Source organism: Oreochromis aureus, linkage group 3 (genome assembly GCF_013358895.1).
Source record: "Oreochromis aureus strain Israel breed Guangdong linkage group 3, ZZ_aureus, whole genome shotgun sequence".
In the NCBI taxonomy this organism is placed as follows: domain Eukaryota; kingdom Metazoa; phylum Chordata; class Actinopteri; order Cichliformes; family Cichlidae; genus Oreochromis; species Oreochromis aureus.
In genome coordinates, this window is record NC_052944.1 from 81150151 (window position 1) to 81172776 (window position 22626).

Below are 22626 nucleotides of genomic sequence, written 5' to 3' on the forward strand. Positions count from 1 at the left end.
CATCAACATCGTTAACACAGTAGCGTCTGAGTTCAACCTGAAAATCAAAGGTGTTCTGTGAGGCGGTCTGGTACCATTCCATGAAGCTCGCCTTACCACTTTCAGACATGCGCTCATAACCATAGAAGGAGGGATCCGGTATGGACCGACATAATACTCATTATCCCTAGTGTTGAATCTATGGGAAATGGCCCTTCTGCAGGTCTTGAAAACCTAAAGCAGAGGGTATTTTGGCAAGACCCATGGGCAAAAAGCTGAACGAATCAATCCACCGCTGGTCATAGGCCGTGTCATGCATCAAAATCACACGGCTCCCTCTCATTGTGACGGTAGGTGTTATACATTGCTTGACGAAGTACTCCAAAATTATGTAATTATCGAAGCCGGACGCGTTATGGGCTATGAATGTGTACCCACGAAACCTCGGGCGTCTGTAATGCTGCACAAACGCAGCCACACATTTTAATGTATTAAATGAGAACTTGTTGCCCTTCAGATCAGACGCACACACAAAGTTGGCCTCATGTTTGCCGTTGTGATACCGTGTCTCAAAATCATATAAAATATATTTATCGCAAGGGTTCTGTTGTTCAACAGGCTGTATGAAACACTGATGCTCAGAGTCCCGGCTAATTTAGGCTCGCGGCAGTGCTCGCATTTAGGCTGGACACATCTGTGTGGTGATTTCTTTGATTTTTATATGTGACACCACAGCTCGTGCAATGCTTCATATTGTCACACGGGACCATGTTGTGTTTTATTTCTGGTAATTTGTGTTGTTGGTAACAGTGTTGTGATTTGCAGATGCGGTTACAGTCACTGCATTTCACGGTGGGCCCTCTGTGGTGGTGACAGAGTGTGAAACATACGTTGCATCTATGTTTACAGCTGTGATAGAGCGGTGATTCATATGTATTGTAACAAAAATTACACACATAGCCTGCCCCTAGAAAAGCTGTGGGTTTTTCAATCAGGTGATAGTGTTCATTGTGTAGGTACAGCATTACAGTGTTTGGATTTGGCTCATCATGTGTGAAAAAAGTATGCAGACGCTTCGCCCTGCTGCGTGATAATAGATCACTATCTTAATGTTTAGGTGTTTCTCAAATTTGCAGACATCAGAGAATGATACTGTCTGTGTGTCGCGTGAGACCTACTTGAGCATGTAACTGTTTAGCAGCAGCATATTTTTCATGCTCTGGGGCTGTTGGTTTTAATGAATGTGCTATGCACAGGAGAAGCACAAATTGTTGTGCGTATTGTTTGGTGTATACAGATGTTCACCCTTCTTTGAGAGAATCTCATCATAAGGAATGTTTGCCAGTTTTAAGCGAGCCCCACCACCGCTACTGTTTTGTGCAACTGTGACAATAAACTCTAATTCATCATCACCGATAGATTCGTCGTTACTTTGCATAACTTGTGCTATTTGGTCGAGAAACAGGTCAGGGTCATACTGATCATCAGGATTTAAAACAGCTTGAACATCAGAAGCCAGCGAGGGTCCACGGAGGACCACATTTAGAACACAACCCTGCTGAGATCCAGCCACTGCTCTATCTATCACATTAGCTAGGCAGCTTCTAACTCTTTCTGGCACTTGTTCTGGATCATCAAGACTTATGTCCCTAAAATCAAGGCGCCACGCAACTCTCGTGCATTGAAATTAGGTATCTCTCTGATGCTAAGCTGGCTGTGACTGCCAGACCCAGACTGAACAATGGGCTCAACTACAGCAGCATGTGTTTGTGTATGGTTAACACTTGAGGAATTTCCATTGTTTGAGGGGCTGTGGTGTGATGCGTCAGCAACAGCAGCAGCAGCAGCAACAGATACAGTAGCATCAGCCCCTGATAAGCATGGGTGAAAGAAGGCTCAGTAATAACACATTCATCAGTATCCTGAGTAACAACAGTAACATTCGGGTTACAGGAAACTCCGTCTGTGTTTCGGTTACATCATCAGCAATAGGTTCAGAATGAGTTGGACGAGGACGCTCATTAGACACACCACTGCGGGTTGCATCGAGACTACTAAGTGTTGCATGCAAAACTTGACAATTGGTTACTAATTGCGCAGCCGCCTGATTAAAAGCCTCAAAGTCGAACCATTTAGCCCTAGCGGAGGTACCGTCATTGTGCTTGAATAATTTACAGGGTGGGTCCATGATGTGGATTTTAAAAGTCACCTATTTAGAATGGTGGTATTAATGAGACGTAATAAACCTGAGGTCTCGTTTATTGCCTGGTGGCTACTTGTTAGAACCCGTGCTATTTCTTGCAAGTTGGCCTGTGCTGCTTCTCGATCTTGGTTAACTTTAGCTAGTATTTCTTGCAAGTTCAGCTGTATTGCTTGTTGTTGCTGGTTAAGTTTAGCCTCTATTTCTCGTCGATGTTGACTAAGTTTAGCTTCGATCAAAGATAATATATCATTTTTGAGGCACTATGGCTCTGTTCAAAAGTAGAGGGTTTTGCTGCATTTAAGTATGCATCATATGCCTCATATATTTGTGAGTCTGTTATGCCTCCTTCTTCAAAACCTATGTCTGAATCGCTGTTGTTTCTGAGACATTTTGGTGTGGCGGGTATGTCATTTATGTTGAAATCTGATAGACTGTACTCGAAAACATCGTTGAAATCACTAGGCAGACACTCACTCGCTGGTGTGTGCGGTCCGGTGATGAAGAATTCTTCCGATTCTCCGATGTTGCCCAAAGGTTGTGGTTTTTCTTGTTGTTCTGGGAGTTCAATATCACGTAAATATTCCAAAACGTCAAGGGATCTTCAAGGGGTCCGTAGTGGTAAGGGGTTGTGTGATCGCTGTGGAGATAGACGGGTGTTAGAAATATATATGGTGTATCATTTCAAAACAGGATGTGTTTGGCTCTTTTGATTTATTTATGCCTATACTCACACTTTGTTCTGTGTTATTCCGGATGGCCCCGCTTCTTGACACGCTGTGTACTCTGTCTCGGGCCTGGTGTATTAGAACGTTTGTAAATATTTAAAACCTTTTTTCCTTTAAATTGAGTGTCATGTATAGAGACATGTATACATACCTAACGTAAGGCTTGGTCTTATTTCCTCCGCTTCTGTAGGTTTTTCTGGACAACTTATTGATCCTGTACCCGGGGGATAAGCACTGTTAATACAAAGTTTAAACAGAACACACACGCACACATATTTAAAACATGTGTAACACTATATTTACCTTGTGTTTTTTAGAGGTGTTGTTTGCCCTATATAGCTTTGTGATCCTGTAGAAAGAATGAGAAATACACATTTAAATGTTACTATGTGTGAAACAGGTAAGATTGCTTCTAAACAGTGAGGCACAATCTGTTTTGTGTGAGAAGAAATACAAACCTTGTGTAAATCCCGCTTGGGGTGTCCATGTGTACCAAGTTCCTAAAAATCAGGCTTTTGTTTAGAAGAGAAACAGTTTGAATATTTTTGATATACAGCTGTATAAATTTAAGAATCCGTTAATAGTCTTGTTTACCTACCATATACGCTGTCCATGTTAAAAGAACGCTCTTAGGGTTGTTGTCCGTGCTGATGAACGAAGTGTTATGCTCTCAATGACCGATGTAATGTAGTGAGGGAAAATACAGGGTGACTGATTATGGCCTTTTATATAGGTGGGGCTTGTTTCAGGTGACCTCTGAGATGTAGAGATAAAAGGTGTAAACAAAACAGTGATGCCATGTTTGGAGGATGGTCAGTACAAAGTGTAATGGCATGATAAAAGGTGAAAGTGTAATGGTGGCTCCGATGGACCTGGCACCGCCGGACCTCTGCCATAAGATAAAGGAGACTGTTTGTATTGAAAACTATGGCAGTACAAATGAGATGCTCTTGATGAGGACGACCTCTTCTGCTGACTGTAGGGGGTCTAACTGTAACCCCACTCTGTCTAGCTGATGCAGAATTAAGAATCCCATTTCTAAAGGAATGCATACTGTTTGTGGTATTCTGTTTGAAACTATTAGCCTCTGTGTGTTTCAGAGCCCTAAAGAAAAAGAAAAATACCCCTAAAAACTAGTTAAATTAAAAGTAAAATGCTCTCAAGGCCATATGTAAAGTAGTGAGGAAAAATACAGGGTGTTTGATTAGGGTGTTTTTATATAGGTGTGGGGCTTGTTTCAGGTGCCCTCTGAGATGCAGAGATAAGGTGTAAACAAAAGATGATGCCATGTTTGGAGGATGGTCAGTACAAAGTGTAATGGCATGATAAAAGCTATAGTGGCTCCGATGGACCTAGCACAGCCGGCCCTCTGCCATAAGATAAAGGAGACTATTTGTATTGAAAACTATGGCAGTACAATTGAGATGCTCTTGATAAGGATGACCTCTTCTGCTGACTGTAGGGGGGCTAACTGTTGCAGAATCCCTGTTTATTTCTAAAGGAATGCCTGCTGTTTGTGGTATTCTGTTTGAAACTATTAGCCTCTGTGTGTTTCAGAGCCCTAAAGAAAAAGAAAAATACCCCTAAAACTAGTTAAATTAAATGCTGTGTGTGAATATGTGTTTTTAGAAGGTGGAAAAAACTTTCTGTTTAAAATTATTAGCCTCTGTGTGTTTCAGAGCCCTAAAGAAAAATACCCCTAAAACTAGCTAAATTAAATGCTATAGGTATATTACTACTTCCATGATTTTTGTGATATCGTAAGATGATTTGTTTTGTTTTTTCCGCTGTTGTATGGCACTACGTTGCCTGGCGGAAGGGCATGTGATCAAACACACAGTATCGGGGTTCAAGAGTGGTATGTTGGTCACATGTCCATCCGCCAGGCAACAGTGCCGTACGAAGTAGCGCGAAAAACAAACTTCAAAGTAGCGCTACGCGTTCAGCGGGAGGCGTGGATGACGAGCGGCGATAAACTTAGCCAAAAAGCAAGTTATGTTCAACTCCACCAGTGAATTCTGACAGCGTGGAAAAGTGTGAAAACATCCATGATCACTAACGGATTTCGAAGGGCTGGACTGCTGCATGATGGAGAGGAGGACACCGCCACAGCCCTTCTGAGGGTGTTCGACTCAGACACTGACAACGAGGATTTGTTTGGTTTTGAAAGTGACAACGAAGGAAAGAAGCTGAGAGTGGATGACGAAGCCATCCTGAGCCTGTATCTGACACTGGAGAAGAGGACTTTGGTGGTTTTAGTGCGCAGGAAGATGGTGGTGAATGACTGACTTTTCTTCTTGTTAAAGCCGTGTCACTGCACCTGAGCTTAAAAGGTTGGCTGAATCTATTTTTCTGGTGTGCTGTAGGTTATTGTTATGTATTACATTTGTTACTCATTTATGAAGCACAGTACATGTTTCGTACTTGTAATTACCAGTACTTGTACATATACCTAAAAAGTTATGCAAATATGTACCCGTAACTTGTTTTTCAAAATATTAATACAAGGGATGTGTCTCCAAACAGCCATCTCTTTCCTGACAATTCCCTTTGTGCATATTCTCTTACATATGATAAGTAAACATTGAAACACCTGCGGCTTTTAGTCAGGTGCGGCTAATGTATGTACAAAACAGGATTTTCCCCTGATTTTAGCTTGTGCGGCTAATATTCAGGTGCGCTTTGTAGTCCGGGAAATACGGTACTTACCTTAGAAAAGTCCTGCAGTAAACAAAACGATGATATTCAGGAAAAATATGGTTTTTATCATGAGGCTGGTTTTACATGGCCGATCAACACAAATTAAAAACTAGTAAACAGTTTGAAATCCACACTTTTTACACAAAAATTGAGAATCAGGGTTGTCTTCAGCTGACACAGCATCTTGTTGCTATGTTATCTTAAATTGCTCATGTGATTGGTTTACCGTGACTACTTCTCTTTCTCAGCCAATCAGCAGCACTTGTGAGATTTTTTCACCCCTTCCTGCTCCCAGTAAACTGAAGACAGCTTCAACCGTCTGCATTTTCTTCTTAATAATGGTAGCAGTGTTGTAACGATAGAAATAGTAATTAGTTGGATTACTAGTTACCGAAAAAAGTAACGCTGTTACTTGCTGTGGGATTTCTCTTTAGTGTATTGTCCTTTAATGTATTGTCTTGCTTTCATGTTACTTAGTTTAGTATGTCTGGTTCACACCTCATTCACGCTGGGAGACAGACGGTGAGAAACTGGTGAATGTCTCCCAGGAGACGGAAGCTCACACAGGAAGACTTGACCCCAGAGTGGGGGAGATTCACACAGGTGACGGAGAGTCTGTCTGCTTAGAGCCAAGGTGTGAACTGCAACTGTAAAAGCCTTTTGTTCTGTGACTGTGTATAAAAAGGACCTGAACTGTTCATTGTTAGAGACTACTTTCAGTGCCCCCTGACTGACGTCTCTCCTCATGCATGGGAAATAAAGTGTTGGGTTTTTAACCGCTCATCGTGTCTGCAGGCTTTGTTAAGAAATTTCCACAACATACTTTAATGCTGTCATTCCCATCAGACCTCCTCACACTTTGAACTCATTGTTATTCTGAATGTTTCTATTTTCACTTTGTTTCTATTTTTTTCTTCTCTCTGCGGTGATTCTTTGGTTTTCTTAAGTATTTATGTGTCTCCCCATCTGTGTTTACTCGTCTCTATAGTTAATCACTTCCTGTTTTATTTTGAAAGAATCTGTTCTTGTGTGTTTTTTCTCACTTTACTTCCTACTCCTGTCTCTCCACACAGATTTCTACCTTCCTGCAGTGACTCTGAAGCATCTGCAGCTATAATCAGAGCTGGTTGAATCTCTAAACACATTGATTACCTCCTTTCAGTCTGACCTGTGTCTGTGTGTCATTTGAACAATCTGTGTAACCTCTGTAACGTCCAGGTGTTGTCTCATCCTAACAGTTCTGACCATAACCAAATGCAAAACTAGCTAAAAATGTCAGAATACATGAGAAGGGAACATGTCAGTGACCTCCAGCTGTAAATCCATTCCTGTTTTGAGGGTTGTCTCATTGTTGTCCCAAAGTGCACCTGTTAAGATGAAACTGATTAACAACTTCCTTTGATTAGTCACTAGCTGGGGTTGTGCATCTGAATTAAGAGAAGCGAGATGACAGAATTCAGTTGAATACAATCTGTTGACTTAAAGCATTGTGTCAAGATAAGTAGGAAGACCACGCTATAATGGACAGTTTAAGGAAAAGGTCAACTTTACAAGAAACCTTTTTTTTTTGTTTTCTAACATAAAGATGAGTATTTTGATGTATTTGAAGTCTGAGCTCTGGGCTTGAGTCACGATGTGGTTTGGTTAGCTTAGCTTAGCATGATGTCTGTAAACAGGGTGAGCAGCTAACTTGTCTCTGTCCACAGTCAAAGATAAAGAGCAGCTGTACCTGGGCCTCCTTGTTCTGATGGTTGTTTGTCCATAACTGACATCTTCACTTCTCACTGCTGAGTAGATCACAGCTGAATCAGTCTCTGTGCAATAAACACAGTAAAATTACTGCAACAGTGCTGTGATATTATTACACTACAGCGACGGAGACATTTCATTCTGTTCATGCTTTTAAAAGACATTAAATTGTGTCTTTTTATAAACAGCAGCAACTTTTCACAGTTTTTTTTGCATCTTAACACCTCTGCTGTGAAACATAGCACAAAAATGAGGATGTTACTGAGAAAAGGAAGAAAGCTGATGCACTTTTACCACGAAGGAAACATGCATGACCACTGTTATCAGTCACTCTTATCAGCCAAACCCAAACACACTGCAGCAAGAAGCTCCATCAGTGTCAGACTAAAACGAGTCAAAAAGAAGCTGCTGTGTTTTACATGCAGATCAAGTTTAAAAGAATAAAAAGTCACTGATGGATATAAAGGACATTTTATCTGTTCAGTCTCTTCATATGTCTCATGTTCACATGTTCCATATATTAACTGTGTGTGTACAGACAAACACACATGTGTGGGCCTCATCTGAGCTCTGACATTTATGGCTCAGTCACAGCACTGCTGAATGTGATGTCATCCAACAACAAACACCTGCTGTAGAGCTGCAACAAAGTCCTTCTAGAAGCAAATCCACCCACTCTGTCTACACGGCTGTGGACACAATTTAAACACTGAGGCTTCAAAATGCAGCATCTACAACACTGTCACTCTGCCTGCATACAACTCTTATTTAGATTTGATGCAACAGTCTCCGTGGTGATGAGTACAATTTACTGCATCTTCACTGTGATAAGAAGCTGAAACTGTTGTGAACTTCAACACGAGTCATATTTCCTGTTTCTGAGCTGCTGATTGGCTCTTTGAGCCCTTTACCTTCAGGAGGTCATGGACGAAGCACTGAAGTCGTTCATAGAGAGAAATGTGCACTGATCAAGCAAAGAACCTGAAACATTTCAGACTGAAGAAACTGAACTGTTTCCTAATTCATGTGACTCTGACCTTTGACCTGTTTATTTATTATCTTTACTAGGGATGCACCGATACCAATACCGGTATCTGGTATCGGCCTCGATACCAAATTTTCTAAAGTACACGTACTCGTTAACACTAGGTTTACTATCCTGCGCAAATTTGCGTAACTTCCCTAAACCCAATACCCCCTAGAATTACTGGCTTTTTTATTTTCTGGTGCAAGTCCCGAGGTGTTAAGCACCCCTGCTGAGATTTTCACAGGTCGTCAGCTTGTTTCTCCTACAGCTTTTGTTGTGCAAACCACCCATTGTCCTTGAGGCCTGGCACATTTGCATTTGCTCACTCAGAGTTGCTCAGATCCAAGGCAGGCCAAACCTCTGTGTTACAACTTTCAGAAATGCCTGATAGAAATGCTTCAACTTACTCATGAGATTTTGACCACATTTTTTGCGGAAGTCACAACTATACTGAATGCACGACCGTTGTTGCCAGCTGCAAGAAATGCTTGGTAGGGAACAGCTGTTCCCTACCAAGGTTCGTTCAAAGTTTGAAAGACTTTGAAATAAAACAGACTTAATGTACCCATATATTGTGAATGTCTGTCTTTTGTATGTAGGTTGTAACACAGAGGTTTGGCCTGCCTTGGATCTAAGTAAACAAATGCCAATGTTGCGCACACACACACACACACACACACACACACACACACACACACACACACACACACACACACACACACACAGCAAATCTGCATTTATTTGTCCCACAAGTGGAAAATCTGCATTGTCATTGCAAAAAAGTGGACAGAGCACAGTATAGAAAGTGCACTATACAAACAATCTGGAAGCATAAATATGGACACGTGTATTCAAAAATATTGGTGTATGTATACACACACACACACACACACACACACACACATATCTATCTATCTACGTGTGTGTGTGTGTGTGTGTGTATGTATATATATACATACACACACATACACATATACATATATATATATACATATATATATATACAATGCCCCGAGATAGATTCATTTCAATTATGCAACACCTTCGATTTGATGACAGGGACACGCGGGCAGAACGGGTGAAAACAGACAAATTTGCAGCGATCTCCGACATCTGGACACGCTTCAACGAGAACTGTGCTAAGAGTTTCACTCCAGGGGAACACATGACCATAGATGAACAGCTGTTCCCTACCAAGGTTCGTTGTCCATTCACCCAGTATATTGCAACCAAGCTAGACAAATTTGGGATCAAGTTCTGGATGGCCACGGATTTGGACACCAAATATGTCTGCAGTGCATCTCCTTACTTGGGAAAGGACCCCAGTCGTCAGAAGGGAGAGAGGCTGGCAGAGAACGTGGTCATGAAACTGATGGAGCCGTTTTTGGATGATGGAAGAAATGTCACAACGGACAATTTCTTTACTTCACTGTCACTGTCGCACAGACTGCTGCAGCGCAAAACAACATTACTGGGCACGGTGAATAAAGTCCGGCGTGAACTTCCTCAACTTGCAAAAGATACTGCAAAGCGAGAGGTATTCTCCACTTCAGTGCTTAGAAGTGGCAGTGTGTCCTTGACAATTTATGCACCTAAAAACACAAGACTGTGTGTGTTCTAAGTTCCATGCACCAAGACGTGACGATCGTTGACGGCAGAAAGAGGAAACCCAACACGATCACAGACTACAACCACATGAAGGTATGTGAATGTGTGTACAATTTACACCACTGCTACAATGTTTTCTGATGTGTGCTATACAGGCCTATAGAAAAAACATATACTCATGACTCTCTCGCTCTGCTTTTACAGTGTGGTGTAGAGCGTGTTGGACCAAATGGCACGGATGTATTCCGTAAGATCAGCAACACACAGGTGGCCAGTAGCGGTTTTCTACAATATGCTGGACCTGGCGGCAGTGAATGCCTACATTTTGTACAAGGCATGTACAGGGTGGACAGGCAAAAGAAGATCGTTTCTGCGTCTTCTAGTTCAGCAACTTCATTGCCGATTCATGCAGCACAAGGAAATCTTAGCACAGAGGCAGGCTGCTGCAGCTGCTGTGCCAGGGACTGTAAAGACAACGCAGTGCCAGGTGCAAGAGAGCTGCAACAGGAATCGCAGCAGATTTACCTGTGCAACATGTAAGAAATTCACCTGTGCCAAATGCAGGGATGATGGACACTGGGTCTGCAAACCCTGTAAAGTTTGAAACACTTTGAAATAAAACAGACTTGTGTACCCATATATTGTGAATGTCTGTCTTTTGTATGTAGGTTGTAACACAGAGGTTTGGCCTGCCTTGGATCTGAGTAAACAAATGCCAATGTTGCGCACACACACACACACACACACACACACACACACACAAAATCTGCATTTATTTGTCCCACAAGTGGAAAATCTGCATTGTCATTGCAAAAAGTGGACAGAGCAAGGTATAGAAAGTGCACTATACAAACATTTTATATATATATACATATATATATATATATATATATATATATATATATATGTATGTATATATATATATATATATATATATGTGTGTGTGTGTATATATGATATAGATGTGTCTGTGTGTATAACTAGACTTTATGCATATTATATAAGGTGTGGCTATATAAATATATAAATATATGTACAACTCTGTGTATATGTGTTTATGGACAGGCATGCAGGCAGGTAAGGAAGGAAAGCAGCCTTGCAGGGAAGGAAAAACTTGAATCTCTCATGGTTAGGGGTTGGGGGAGGGTGTGTTTGCACAACAAAAGCAGGAGAACAATGGAGCTGACGACCTGTGAAAATCCCAGCGGGGTGCCAAGAGGTGTTAAGGTCGGGGGGAATTTACGCAAATCTGCGCAGGCCAGTAAATCTAGTAGTAGGGACTTGCACCAGGGAAAAAAGGCTCAGTAATTCTAGTGTTAAAAGTCCCCCGATACCGGTCACCGATACCACGGTCTGAGACCTGTCTATGTTTGAGCGGCATGTAAGGGGTTAATCACAGGCGCCGAGTGCCCGCCCCCAGGCCCCGGATGCAGCTTGGAGCTGGGAGAAGGCGAGGCGAAACAAGAGGAGGCTCAAAAGGTAGCGCATTTAACACAAGTAATTTAATCAAGCACCTATAATCCCAACACGACAACGAGTACAAAGAGTTTACCCGCGTGTATTTAACCATGCTTATTAGCACAGAGGAGCATAGCTGATGTTATAGCAGTGGGACGGAAAATAGTTGGGCATTTTAAACATTCCGCCTTAGCCTACTCCCGCCCTGAGGACATCCAGGGACAGCTCAACCAGCCAATAAAGAGACTGCAGCAGGATGCCCAGACGCCCTGGAACAGCATGTATTACATGCTCCAGTCCCTCATTGAGCAAAAGCGAGTGCTGGGGGTGTCCGAGCATGAACTCCCTGACTATCTCACCGCTCACCAATGGGCTCTTATGGAGTCGACTGTTGCCATCCTCGCCCCCTTTGAGGAACTAACTAAAAAAGTGAGCAGCTACGGCGCACTAGCCTCTGATGTCATCCCAGCTGTGACTGTGCTAGTGAGGTCAAGACAATGAAAGCAACCTTACTGGCAGCTGTCAAGAAGCGCTTCAGTGACGTCGAGACCAACCCACTGTACTTCATCTCCACCATACTTGACCCAAGGTAAAGTCTGTGTGCTATAGGTATTCAATGATAAACTACAGTACATCTGAAATATTATATTTGTAACTAAAATACACAAATACAAATGTATGCAATATGAAATACATTTCCCTTATTACTACCAGAAAGTCAAATGGCTGGCATTTGTCACAGTGGTTTAGGGGAAACTAAAATCAGTCCTATTTTTCCACATATTAATACATTCATGAATTTTGTGCAGGTATAAAGATCGCTTCTTCTCCAACAACACTGCTCCAGAGGCCAAGCTGCACCTGAAGCAGGAGCTGCAGATGATGTCCAGGGCTGAGGCAGAGGGGAGTCGGGCAGAAGCTGCAGAACCTCCTGCTAAACTGTTCCTCAAGGCCCAGGCCAGCACTAGCAGCAGTTTGGACACTGTATTTGACAAAATCGCTAAGGAGCAGCCCCAGGCAGCACAGCTGCTGGCAGCAGGTGCTGCCATTGAGCTCGACACATACCTCGGAGAGGCCCCAAGCCCTCGTGAAGACAGTCCTCTGAAGTACAGGGGTGTCAACAAAATCAGGTTCCCCACTTTGGCTCAAATAGCCCGTAAATACCTCTCAGCCCCATGTAGCAGTGTGGAAAGTGAAAGGCCTTTTAGCTCAGTGTCACACATTATAGATGAAAACAGAAACAGTCTGACTGCTGATAATGCAGAAGTTTTTTAAAGGATGACACAAGGGTTAAAAAAAAACCTGCCACTCACTTTTTCTAAATAGGCTCCGTTAAGTGAGCCATCTTAGACTGACTGCCACAGTTCTATGTTGGTGGATGTTGTTAGTTTATTCAAATATTGTGCACTAAATAGCAAAGATGTTTATTAATGCCCCTTGTCTTGTTCAAAGCGGCAGAGTTTACAATAAACTGAAAAAAATACTTGAGTTGTACTGACACTGTTTAATTTTTTTTTCATAATTATTTATTCTGTAATATGTTGCACACAACATGCTTTTCATTTTAAATAAATGTTCTTAATTCCAAAAATAGTACAAACCTCTATCTCCGATTCGAGGTTGTTGATGATTTGATGATTTCACAACACTGTATGTGATGTCACTGGTGATGTCATCTTCTCCATCTTCTGAAATGAGTTAAACACTTTTATGACTTAAGAACCTAAATTATGACCACAGAATGGAAACAAAATACCACAATGAATAAGAATGAATATATAAAAACCTTCAAGTTTCCTGTGAACACATCGTCTCACCAGCAGAACCACAACATAGACTGACCCAATGGGCAACAGCACAGAGAGAAGAAAAATGGTGTGTTTGTCTAAAATAAAGCAAACACAGTCATTAAGTTGTCGTCACATTGTGAATGTTGAAACCTGCAGAAACACAGACAGGTGAGTGTGTCACCTGTGACAGTGATCCAGCTGTTAGTGAGGGGAGGGGCTGTGTGTCTGTGAAGGTGTGTCTCAGCTGGAGGAGCCAAAGATCTCTGACTGCATTCACAGATGTGTCCTTTCAGCTGCTCTGATCCAACCTTTGGTCTCTAAGGAAGAGGCTTCAGGGAGATGTTTGCTACGTTGGACTGTAGGACCATCAGAAATGTGTGCAGTAACAAAACAGGCAGCACTGAAAGGAGCTCTAAGTGTTTGTGATGTTCAATGATTTGTGCACAACAACAAAAATGGGACCTCTCTCATCCATCAGTCATCATGTGGACATTTTTCTGACACACTTTGAAGCTGATGGACGTTTTGTGTCTGCACTAAGTACGTTTTCAGCAGCTATGGCACCGGCAGGATTCACTTTCACAGACTCACAACCACCAGCTTCACCCTCCCTCCCCTCCAGCTGTAGGCTTTAACATTGAGTTTCCCCACACATGTTTACAGACGAGTTAGAGAGCAAGAGAAGAAGAGACTGATTCATAAATGTCTTTGTTTCTGCTCTAACCTTACCCAAACAATGCTGCTCTACAACTCTAGACTACCAGCCACAAAGACAACAGCTGGAGAAACATCTGTCTACCTCTGACATCCACCAGCTCATCCATACAACAAACACACATCAACAACCAGGAAGCAGCTTCACCTCTGATCACACACACACTCAACTCTACTCACTCACCTGGAGGAACTCTCAGGAAGATGATGCTGATGAATTCCCATGAGTCTGTTTCTCTTCCCATGTAGACACGACACTCGTATGTTCCAGCATCATTAATCGTCACATCCTTCAGAATCAAAGACACGTCTCCATCCTTCATCTGTCTGTCCTGCAGATCCATCCGGTTCTTAAAAGATAGATGCTGGTTGTCTGGAACAAAGTGACCATCCCAGTGCAAAAGCACATATTTGTCTCCCAGGTCAGCTCTGCTCCACTCTACAACTCTGATCTCACTGTTTGGAGCTCGACATGTCAGAGTGACGTCCTGTCCAGGCACAGCTGTGATGATTTTCTGGTCTGAAAGAGGAAACAACACAGAGCAGAGAGGTTAAAGGTCAAAGTACAATTATGATCAGAATGATTGACTTTAAATATTTTGTTTATTTCCTTTGACATTTGAATTTTTAGTCATGTTGGATAGGGATGGGTATCCAGTGCCATTATGGCACTGGTTCTGACATAAATGGTAGTATCCAGACCGAAAAGCAGCGCACATTTCAGTGCTTTATTTCGGTGTTTTTTTTTTCCTGAGCTGTCATACACTTTGGATTCTAGCCAATCATTTTACGTTTCCAAGGACAGTAGGCGGGCCCAGGTACGTACGTTCTTTTAGAGCAGAGCTACAGATTAAAAATGCCCAAGGCGAAGCGGTTAAAAGTCTGGCTGTACTTCACAGCAAAAGATGCAAACTCAGCAGCCTGCAACAAGTGCTTTAAGCTGATACTGTGCAAAGGAGGTAACACCTTGAATCTGATGAAACACCTGGCGACGTATAGCTTTTTTTAAAAAGCCGAGAAATCCACCGTATTTGATAGCTTGCTGCGAGACCTCACACCGAGCACGTCTACTGCGGGTATGGTGCCTGTTATCAGGCCGGAGTTAGCAACATCCCCCAAGAACCCGAAGAGGAGAGTCCTGGCCCCTAGCCCTGCCAGTGTAGCAGAAATGATGACGGATGATGATGGCAGCAGCAGCCGTTCTTCTCTGCGTGAGTAGCTTAATGTTGTTCGTGTGTAATTTACGTTGAGTAGGCTAACCACGTTATTAAATTAATGCATGTAAGGTGAACTAAACGATACCCATCCCTGATGTTGGATTTAATGACCCTCTGAACATCCACCAGTGACCCACTGAGGGGGAATTTTAGCCTCATGCTAAACATGCAAAGTGTAACCAAGGTGACAGCCAACCCCACTTCCAGCAATCTAGTTATTGTGGCAGGAGTGAACTTTGCATAAGTTCCAGGTCAATCTGCTGCGTCTCCCTTTCTTCATTGCTGCTGCTGTCTCAGTGGTTGGCGTGCTCTGTCAGAAGTTGACTAATTACTGACACCATACCACTTGACAGTGTAAGTGGTATGGCTGATTCAATCAAATTTGTGCCCGATTACCCGATCAACGGTGAGTTAGTTACTTTGTTTGTTTTGTTATAATTAATGGAAATGCGAAGCTGTGGTCGCGCAGTCAAAACACTAGTGAGCTAATGCTAGGCTAGTGAAGCTAAAGTTTGATTACTGGTTTATTTGGTAAATGGTAAATGGCCTGTATTTGAATACCGCTTTACTTAGTCCTGAAGGACCCCAAAGTGCTTTACACTACATTCAGTCATTCACCCATTCACACACTGGTGAAGGCAAGCTACATTGTAGCCACAGCTGCCCTGTGGCGCACTGACAGAGGATATCTGTTTTTTGGTGTTATCATTATGGCCAAATGTTAAATTGACACTTCCAGAGTTGAGTGAGTGATTTGATTTTTGTAGTTTTGTCCATATTGGATGTTTTTTGTTACTTTTCTAGTTTTTAGATTATTGAATCTGTTGCACAACACATAAACAATTAAAGTTGTTTGTAAATAATTATCTAATTTTGGACAATGTTTCTAAGCTTTATTGCTAATTTACTTTACTTTGACTTCAATATTATTCTGAATCAAGAATGAAGTGTTGGGACTTGTTTCGGTATTGGTTGATTTTTATGGATTTGTTTATTTATTTGAGATAGCAGTAGAAAGTTTTTCCAATTTAATTGTAAATGTTAATTATCTTTTCCGACCTTTTTTAGGTCTTTTTTTCTTCTTCCTGCGATCACTGTCCTGATCAGTGCGGGATGAAAGGCCATCCAACCACCACTGCATTGCAGTAGGACCAAAGTTAACTTATGAGTTAACTAAACTGACCTGAACTGAACTTCCTTTTAGCACCAAATTGCTTGTTTAGCATTATTTTGATAGCATTGTTCATATATATATATATATATATATATATATATATATATATATATATATGTGTGTGTGTATATATATATATATATGCAATGAAGACGGCTGTAGTGATCGATGTAGCGGTTCCGAATGACAGCAACATCAGAAAGAAGGAACACGAGAAGCTGGAGACATACCAAGGGCTCAGAGAAGAGCTCGAGAGGATGTGGAGGGTGAAGGTGACGGTGGTCCCCGTGGTAATCGGAGCACTAGGTGCGGTGACTCCCAAGCTAGGCGAGTGGCTCCAGCAGATCCCGGGAACAACATCGGAGATCTCTGTCCAGAAGAGCGCAGTCCTGGGAACAGCTAAGATACTGCAAGAGGACCCTCAAGCTCCCAGGCCTCTGGTAGAGGACCCGAGCTTGAAGGATAAAACCGCCCGCAGGGGCGAGATGGGTGTTTTGGGTTTTTTTTGCAATATTCCCTCTAATTTTTAATGTGTCTGAGCGAACACACAAACTCCCTGAGCGATCCCTTGGACCACTGTGAGCAACAGCAGACGTGTGCACTGTGTTCACGCCAGCATCTAATCCATCCAAGTTACAATGAAAATTTAAAAAATCTTGTTCATGACCTGTGTAGTATGTTAACTTGAACTCCAATTTTGAAAACACAACTTTCTTTTTTTCTTTCTTTCTTTTTTTATATAATGAGTCTGTGGTCTGGGAGAGTCCTGTAACTCTCTGTCTGCAAAATACAGTATATAATGATCAATGATGGGCAATTAATTATTATAGTTACTTCTTCAAAAAAGTAACTGAGGTTTGCAAACAACAAAGTTTTTTGCAGCTGTTTCCCTAAAAATGCTGCCAAGGCGTTTTTTTTATATAAACATTTCAAACTATTTACAGAACAATCAGGTGTTCTGCATCAAATTTGATGCCACACAAATTATTTGTGCCACTCCAAAAATTAATTTCTGTCCACTATGAGATAAAGGAGAACAACAGCCTGATACCTGCAGGCCTGACAACAGGAGATGTGTCACTCCTGTAACACCTGTAACATTCAGCAATCGCCTCATTGTTCTGACACACACAAAACTATTGGTAGTTTTTGCTCACAGGCAGAGAGTGCTTTCAAGCGATTTCCTTGTAAAACGCCGTTTTTACAGTTTCTTCCCGCAGTAAATATAAACAACGACAGTATTCAGGAAGAAAACCAAACATTGCAGATATTTTTATCATAACTCTGGTTTTACGTGTCCTATCAACACAATTTAAAAACTGGTATAAAGTCCACACTTTTTCCGTCAATTGTTCCGTCTGTCCTGCTCACATCTCCAATGGTTGTACACGTTGTCAGAAACGTGGCTTCACTCCACATCAGCCACGCCGCTTTGCTAGCTAAAACACCGGTGTCGACACATAAGGACGCTGTCATAGCCTGTCAACGACGTTGATTAGCTGTGTATATACGAATGTGAATCGCATTATTGGCTGGACTATGGGATAAGGTGGCATCTTCTAATTCTAATCCTGTACAGGAGCAGACAGTCACTTACTTAAGTATTAATTTTAATCTCAATTCAGGTTAGATTTTTTTTGTGTGCAACGCAGATTTTCTGTGCGCAGAGACCGAGCCAGCAGTGCACAATTGCGCACGTGCGCAGGTTAGAGGGAACATTGTATATATGTCTATAACATTTACATCAGCACAGTATATATGTTTTTGAGTTCTATTTCTGTTGTTAGTGTTTTATTCACACACTCTTAGAATCATGGTGAAGCTTGAAGCCGGTTACCAAGACTACATGAAGTACCCTCTCAGAAGATCTACTAGGTGATGTGAATGTGATGATGTGATGTTAATGTGAATGCAGCACTGCGGATGATAGCTACCACCACCATTTCCGTGACTAACAGGCTGATCTACACCACGGCAGCAGTTATTAGTGAGATGCTTGGCTACAAGATGAACAGCCACAAGCAGCAATACCCTCCATGGAGAAGGAGACTAGAGGCCAAGATCAAGGTAGCACGGAGGGAGGTTAGACAACTATTGGAGCTCCAGAAAGGTGCAACAAAAAAGGTCCCTAGGAGTACAGCAAGCTGTCCATACCTGAGGCCTCAGAAACTGCCAATCAAAGCCTCATAGCTGTTTGAAGAGGTACACCAGAGAGATAGAAGGCAGGAGAATAAACCAGCTGTTCTCCACGGAACCAGCCAAGGTGTACTCTCAGTGGCAGATGAACAATATGATAACAGGACCACCAAGGCTGGAGACTGAGCAATACTGGAAGAGCGTATGGGAGAAGGACACAACCCATAACAGCAATGCTCAGTGGCTATTGGATCTAAGAGCAGATTCAGCAACCTCCTTGAACAGGGTCCAGTAACCATCACAGTGGCAGACATTCAAGAAGGGTCTCCAATATGAAGAGTTGGACAGCACCAGGGCCCGACGTGGTTCACGCCTACTGGCTGAAGAAGCTGACTGCACTCCACGGATGTCTGGCAGCACAAATGAACCAGTTGCTAGTTGATGAGAGACACCCAGAATGGCTAACCGAAGGCCAGACAGTCCTGATCCTCAAGGACCCCCAGAAGGGACCGGTCCCATCCAACTACCGACCAATAACCTGCCAGTACCACATGGAAGCTCCTGTCAGGCATCTAAGCAGCTAAGATGAACAGGCACATGGGTCAATACATGGGTGGGGCACAGAAAGTGATTGGCAAGAATACCAGAGGCACAAAACACCAGCTACTGGTAGACCAAGCAGTCGCCCGAGACTGCAAGACTGGGCTGACCAACCTGTGCACTGCCTGGATTGATTACAAGAACACCTATGACTCAGTGACCCACACCTGGATCCTGGAATGGCTTGACCTCTGCAACCACCAAGTACCTGCAAAGGGTCCGACAAGTCCTGAGGAGTCAGCTGAACAGTAAGAACAAGATCCGGGGTATCAACACCTACGCCCTAGGTGTTAGGGCTCAGAGAAGAGCTCAAGAAAATGTGGAGGGTGAAGGTAACAGTGGTCCCAGTGCTAATTAGAGCACTAGGTGCGGTGACTCCCAAGTTAGGCGAGTGGCTCCAGTAGATCCCAAGAACATCATTGGAGATCTCTGTCCATGTCAGGAGAATTATTCTAAAACACTTCTTCAGTTGAGAATCAGAGAGGAGAAACACAGTTTTACTTGTATACAAGGGCAGCACAGAGCATCCACAGTGAGAGTGATGGCTCTGTGACACGCACTCTGAAACTGCCCTGGCCTTTATTTATACATCAGTGGGTGTTTGTTCCTTACATTGGAATGTGGATGTTTAGGTGTGTGTGTGTGTATGTGGGGTCAAAGCATGACCCCATATATGACTTCCCTAAACCTGCTGGCCTGGAAGTCCAGCAGTTCATCTAAACAAAATGCACTTAGCCTAAAACTGACATAGCTACGTTTATCCTACCGTAAAACAATAAAACAAGGTATGACCTCTCCCATGCTCCCAGGATGTGGGTTTGAATACCAGAACACCCTGGAATGCACACAAAGCCCACTAAAGATCACACATCCTATCACTACACAATCGATTATACACCTCTAAGCATATATGGAAACTTATATCATTAAAAGATTATACTGACTACTAAGTACAATTTTCCATTGACAGTCCAGAAGAGCGCAGTCCTAGGAACACCTAAGATGCTGCGCAGGACGCTCAAGCTCCCAGGCCTCTGGTAGAGGACCCATATATTGTATTGAATTCAAAATCCTGCTCCTCACATACAAGGTCTTAAATAATCAGGCCCCATCTTATCTTAATGACCTTGTAGTACCATATCACCCTATTAGAGCACTGCAGGCCTACTTGTTGTTCCTAGAGTATTTAAAAGTAGAATGGGAGGGAGAGCCTTCAGTTTTCAGGCCCCTCTTCTGTGGAACCAGCTTCCAGTTTGGATTCGGGAGACAGACACTATCTCTACTTTCAAGATTAGGCTTCAAACTTTCCTTTCTGCTAAAGCATATAGTTAGGGCTGGACCAGGTGACCCTGAATCCTCCCTTAGTTATGCTGCAATAGACATAGGCTGCCGGGGATTCCCATGATGCATTGAGTTTTTCCTTTCCAGTCACCTTTCTCACTCACTATGTGTTAATAGACCTCTCTGCATCGAATCATATCTGTTATTAATCTCTGTCTCTCTTCCACAGCATGTCTTTATCCTGTCTTCCTTCTCTCACCCCAACCGGTCGCAGCAGATGGCCCCGCCCCTCCCTGAGCCTGGTTCTGCCGGAGGTTTCTTCCTGTTAAAAGGGAGATTTTCCTTCCCACTGTCGCCAAAGTGCTTGCTCATAGGGGCTCATATGATTGTTGGGTTTTTCTCTGTATTTACTGTACAGTGTAAAGCGCCTTGAGGCGACTGCTGTTGTGATTTGGCGCTATATAAATAAAACTGAATTGAATTGAATTGAATATATCGGTCTATAACATTCACATCACCACAGTATATACCTTTGTGAGCTGTATTTCTGTTATTAGTGTTTTATTCACACACTCTTAGTCCTTAGTTGAACCTACTTCTGATTAACTTATTAAACATTAAGCAGCGGTCAGGCGATCTAGCCCCTTGCCGAATTACATTGGCTTCCACAGAACAACAACATGTGCTGATAATAAGTGAACATAATGTGTGAGAGAAAGCAGCCTCTCATTATAAGACACTGTGAGTCTCTGCATGCTGCCTTTATGGAGCTACAGCTGTTTGTATACACTGAACAAAAAGCTGTGTAGCTGTATACTGACTCCTGACACTACAACACATCACACTGACACACACATTACACTTCTTTGTCTCTGTCACAGCTGGAGTACAGACACAAATGTAAACTTCATACAAACAGACTGAAACAACATGAAAAAGATTTGATTATACTCCTTTGTGCTCATTTGGCTTCTAACAGTTACATTTCATCTGTAGACACAAACATGAAAGTCAAGCAGACATTAACTTGTTAGTATTACTGTTCATCTTAATATATTATAAATCTCCGGGTCTTTAGTCTCACTGACTCGGAGAGAATCTGAGTCTAAAGCTGAGTGTAAATGTGGTCAGATGAAGGTTGTGAGAAAGTCTCTGACTGCATTCATAGATGTGTCCTTTCAGCTGCTCTGATCCAACCTTTGGTCTCTAAGGAAGAGGCTTCAGGGAGATGTTTGCTACGTTGGACTGTAGGACCATCAGAAATGTGTGCAGTAACAAAACAGGCAGCACTGAAAGGAGCTCTAAGTGTTTGTGTTGTTCAATGATTTGTGCACAACAACAAAAATGGGACCTCTCTCATCCATCAGTCATCATGTGGACATTTTTCTGACACACTTTGAAGCTGATGGACGTTTTGTGTCTGCACTAAGTACGTTTTCAGCAGCTATGGCACCGGCAGGATTCACTTTCACAGACTCACAACCACCAGCTTCACCCCTCCCCTCCCCCTCCAGCTGTAGGCTTTAACATTGAGTTTCCCCACACATGTTTACAGACGAGTTAGAGAGCAAGAGAAGAAGAGACTGATTCATAAATGTCTTTGTTTCTGCTCTAACTTTACCCAAACAATGCTGCTCTACAACTCTAGACTACCAGCCACAAAGACAACAGCTGGAGAAACATCTGTCTACCTCTGACATCCACCAGCTCATCCATACAACAAACACACATCAACAACCAGGAAGCAGCTTCACCTCTGATCACACACACACTCAACTCTACTCACTCACCTGGATCAACAATCAGGTGGATGATGCTGAGCTTCAGTGACTGTCTTTCTTCTATGATGACACGACACATGTATGTTCCAGTGTCAGTAGTCGTCACACCCTTCAGAATCAAAGACACGTCTCCATCCTTCATCTGTCTGTCCTGCAGATCCACCCGGTTCTTAAAAGATGGATGCTGGTTGTCTGGAATAAAATGACTATCACGGTACAAAAGCACATTTTTTGGCCACAGGTCAGCTCTGATCCACTTTACACCCGTGATGCTGATATTTGGAGCTCGACATGTCAGAGTCATGTTCTGTCCAGACTCAGCTGTAATGATCTTTGGTCCTGAAAGAGGAAACAACACAGAGCAGAGAGGTTAAAGGTCAAAGTACAATTATGATCAGAATGATTGACTTTAAATATTTTGTTTATTTCCTTTGACATTTGAGTTTTTAGTCATGTTGTCATGACTAAAAACTCAAATGTCATG

At 42.6% G+C, this 22626-nt stretch overlaps 1 protein-coding gene and 1 long non-coding RNA gene across 4 annotated transcripts in view; both read right to left on the minus strand.

Moving 5' to 3' along the window:
• LOC120437701 (CD226 antigen-like) overlaps nucleotides 1-22626 on the minus strand; it is a 37850-nt gene that overhangs the window by 14109 nt on the left and 1115 nt on the right. The window contains exons 2-7 of one of the 3 annotated variants that reach the window (XM_039608224.1): nucleotides 22152-22481; nucleotides 14138-14473; nucleotides 13236-13334; nucleotides 13051-13134; nucleotides 7337-7421; nucleotides 4496-6974 (exon numbers count right to left, since the gene is read on the minus strand). In XM_039608224.1, coding sequence (XP_039464158.1) covers nucleotides 6953-6974; nucleotides 7337-7421; nucleotides 13051-13134; nucleotides 13236-13334; nucleotides 14138-14473; nucleotides 22152-22481 — 956 coding nt within the window. In that variant the 3' untranslated portion in view covers nucleotides 4496-6952. Of the gene's footprint in view, nucleotides 1-4495; nucleotides 6975-7336; nucleotides 7422-13050; nucleotides 13138-13235; nucleotides 13335-14137; nucleotides 14474-22151; nucleotides 22482-22626 lie in introns of those variants that run through there. The other 2 variants (XM_039608222.1, XM_039608223.1) reach the window with 2 other exon arrangements.
• On the minus strand, nucleotides 2520-3438 carry LOC120437704. The gene is made up of 5 exons (XR_005611355.1): nucleotides 3366-3438; nucleotides 3211-3256; nucleotides 3059-3121; nucleotides 2914-2976; nucleotides 2520-2819 (listed from the first exon to the last, which is right to left on the minus strand). It is a non-coding gene; the product is annotated as an uncharacterized LOC120437704 (long non-coding RNA).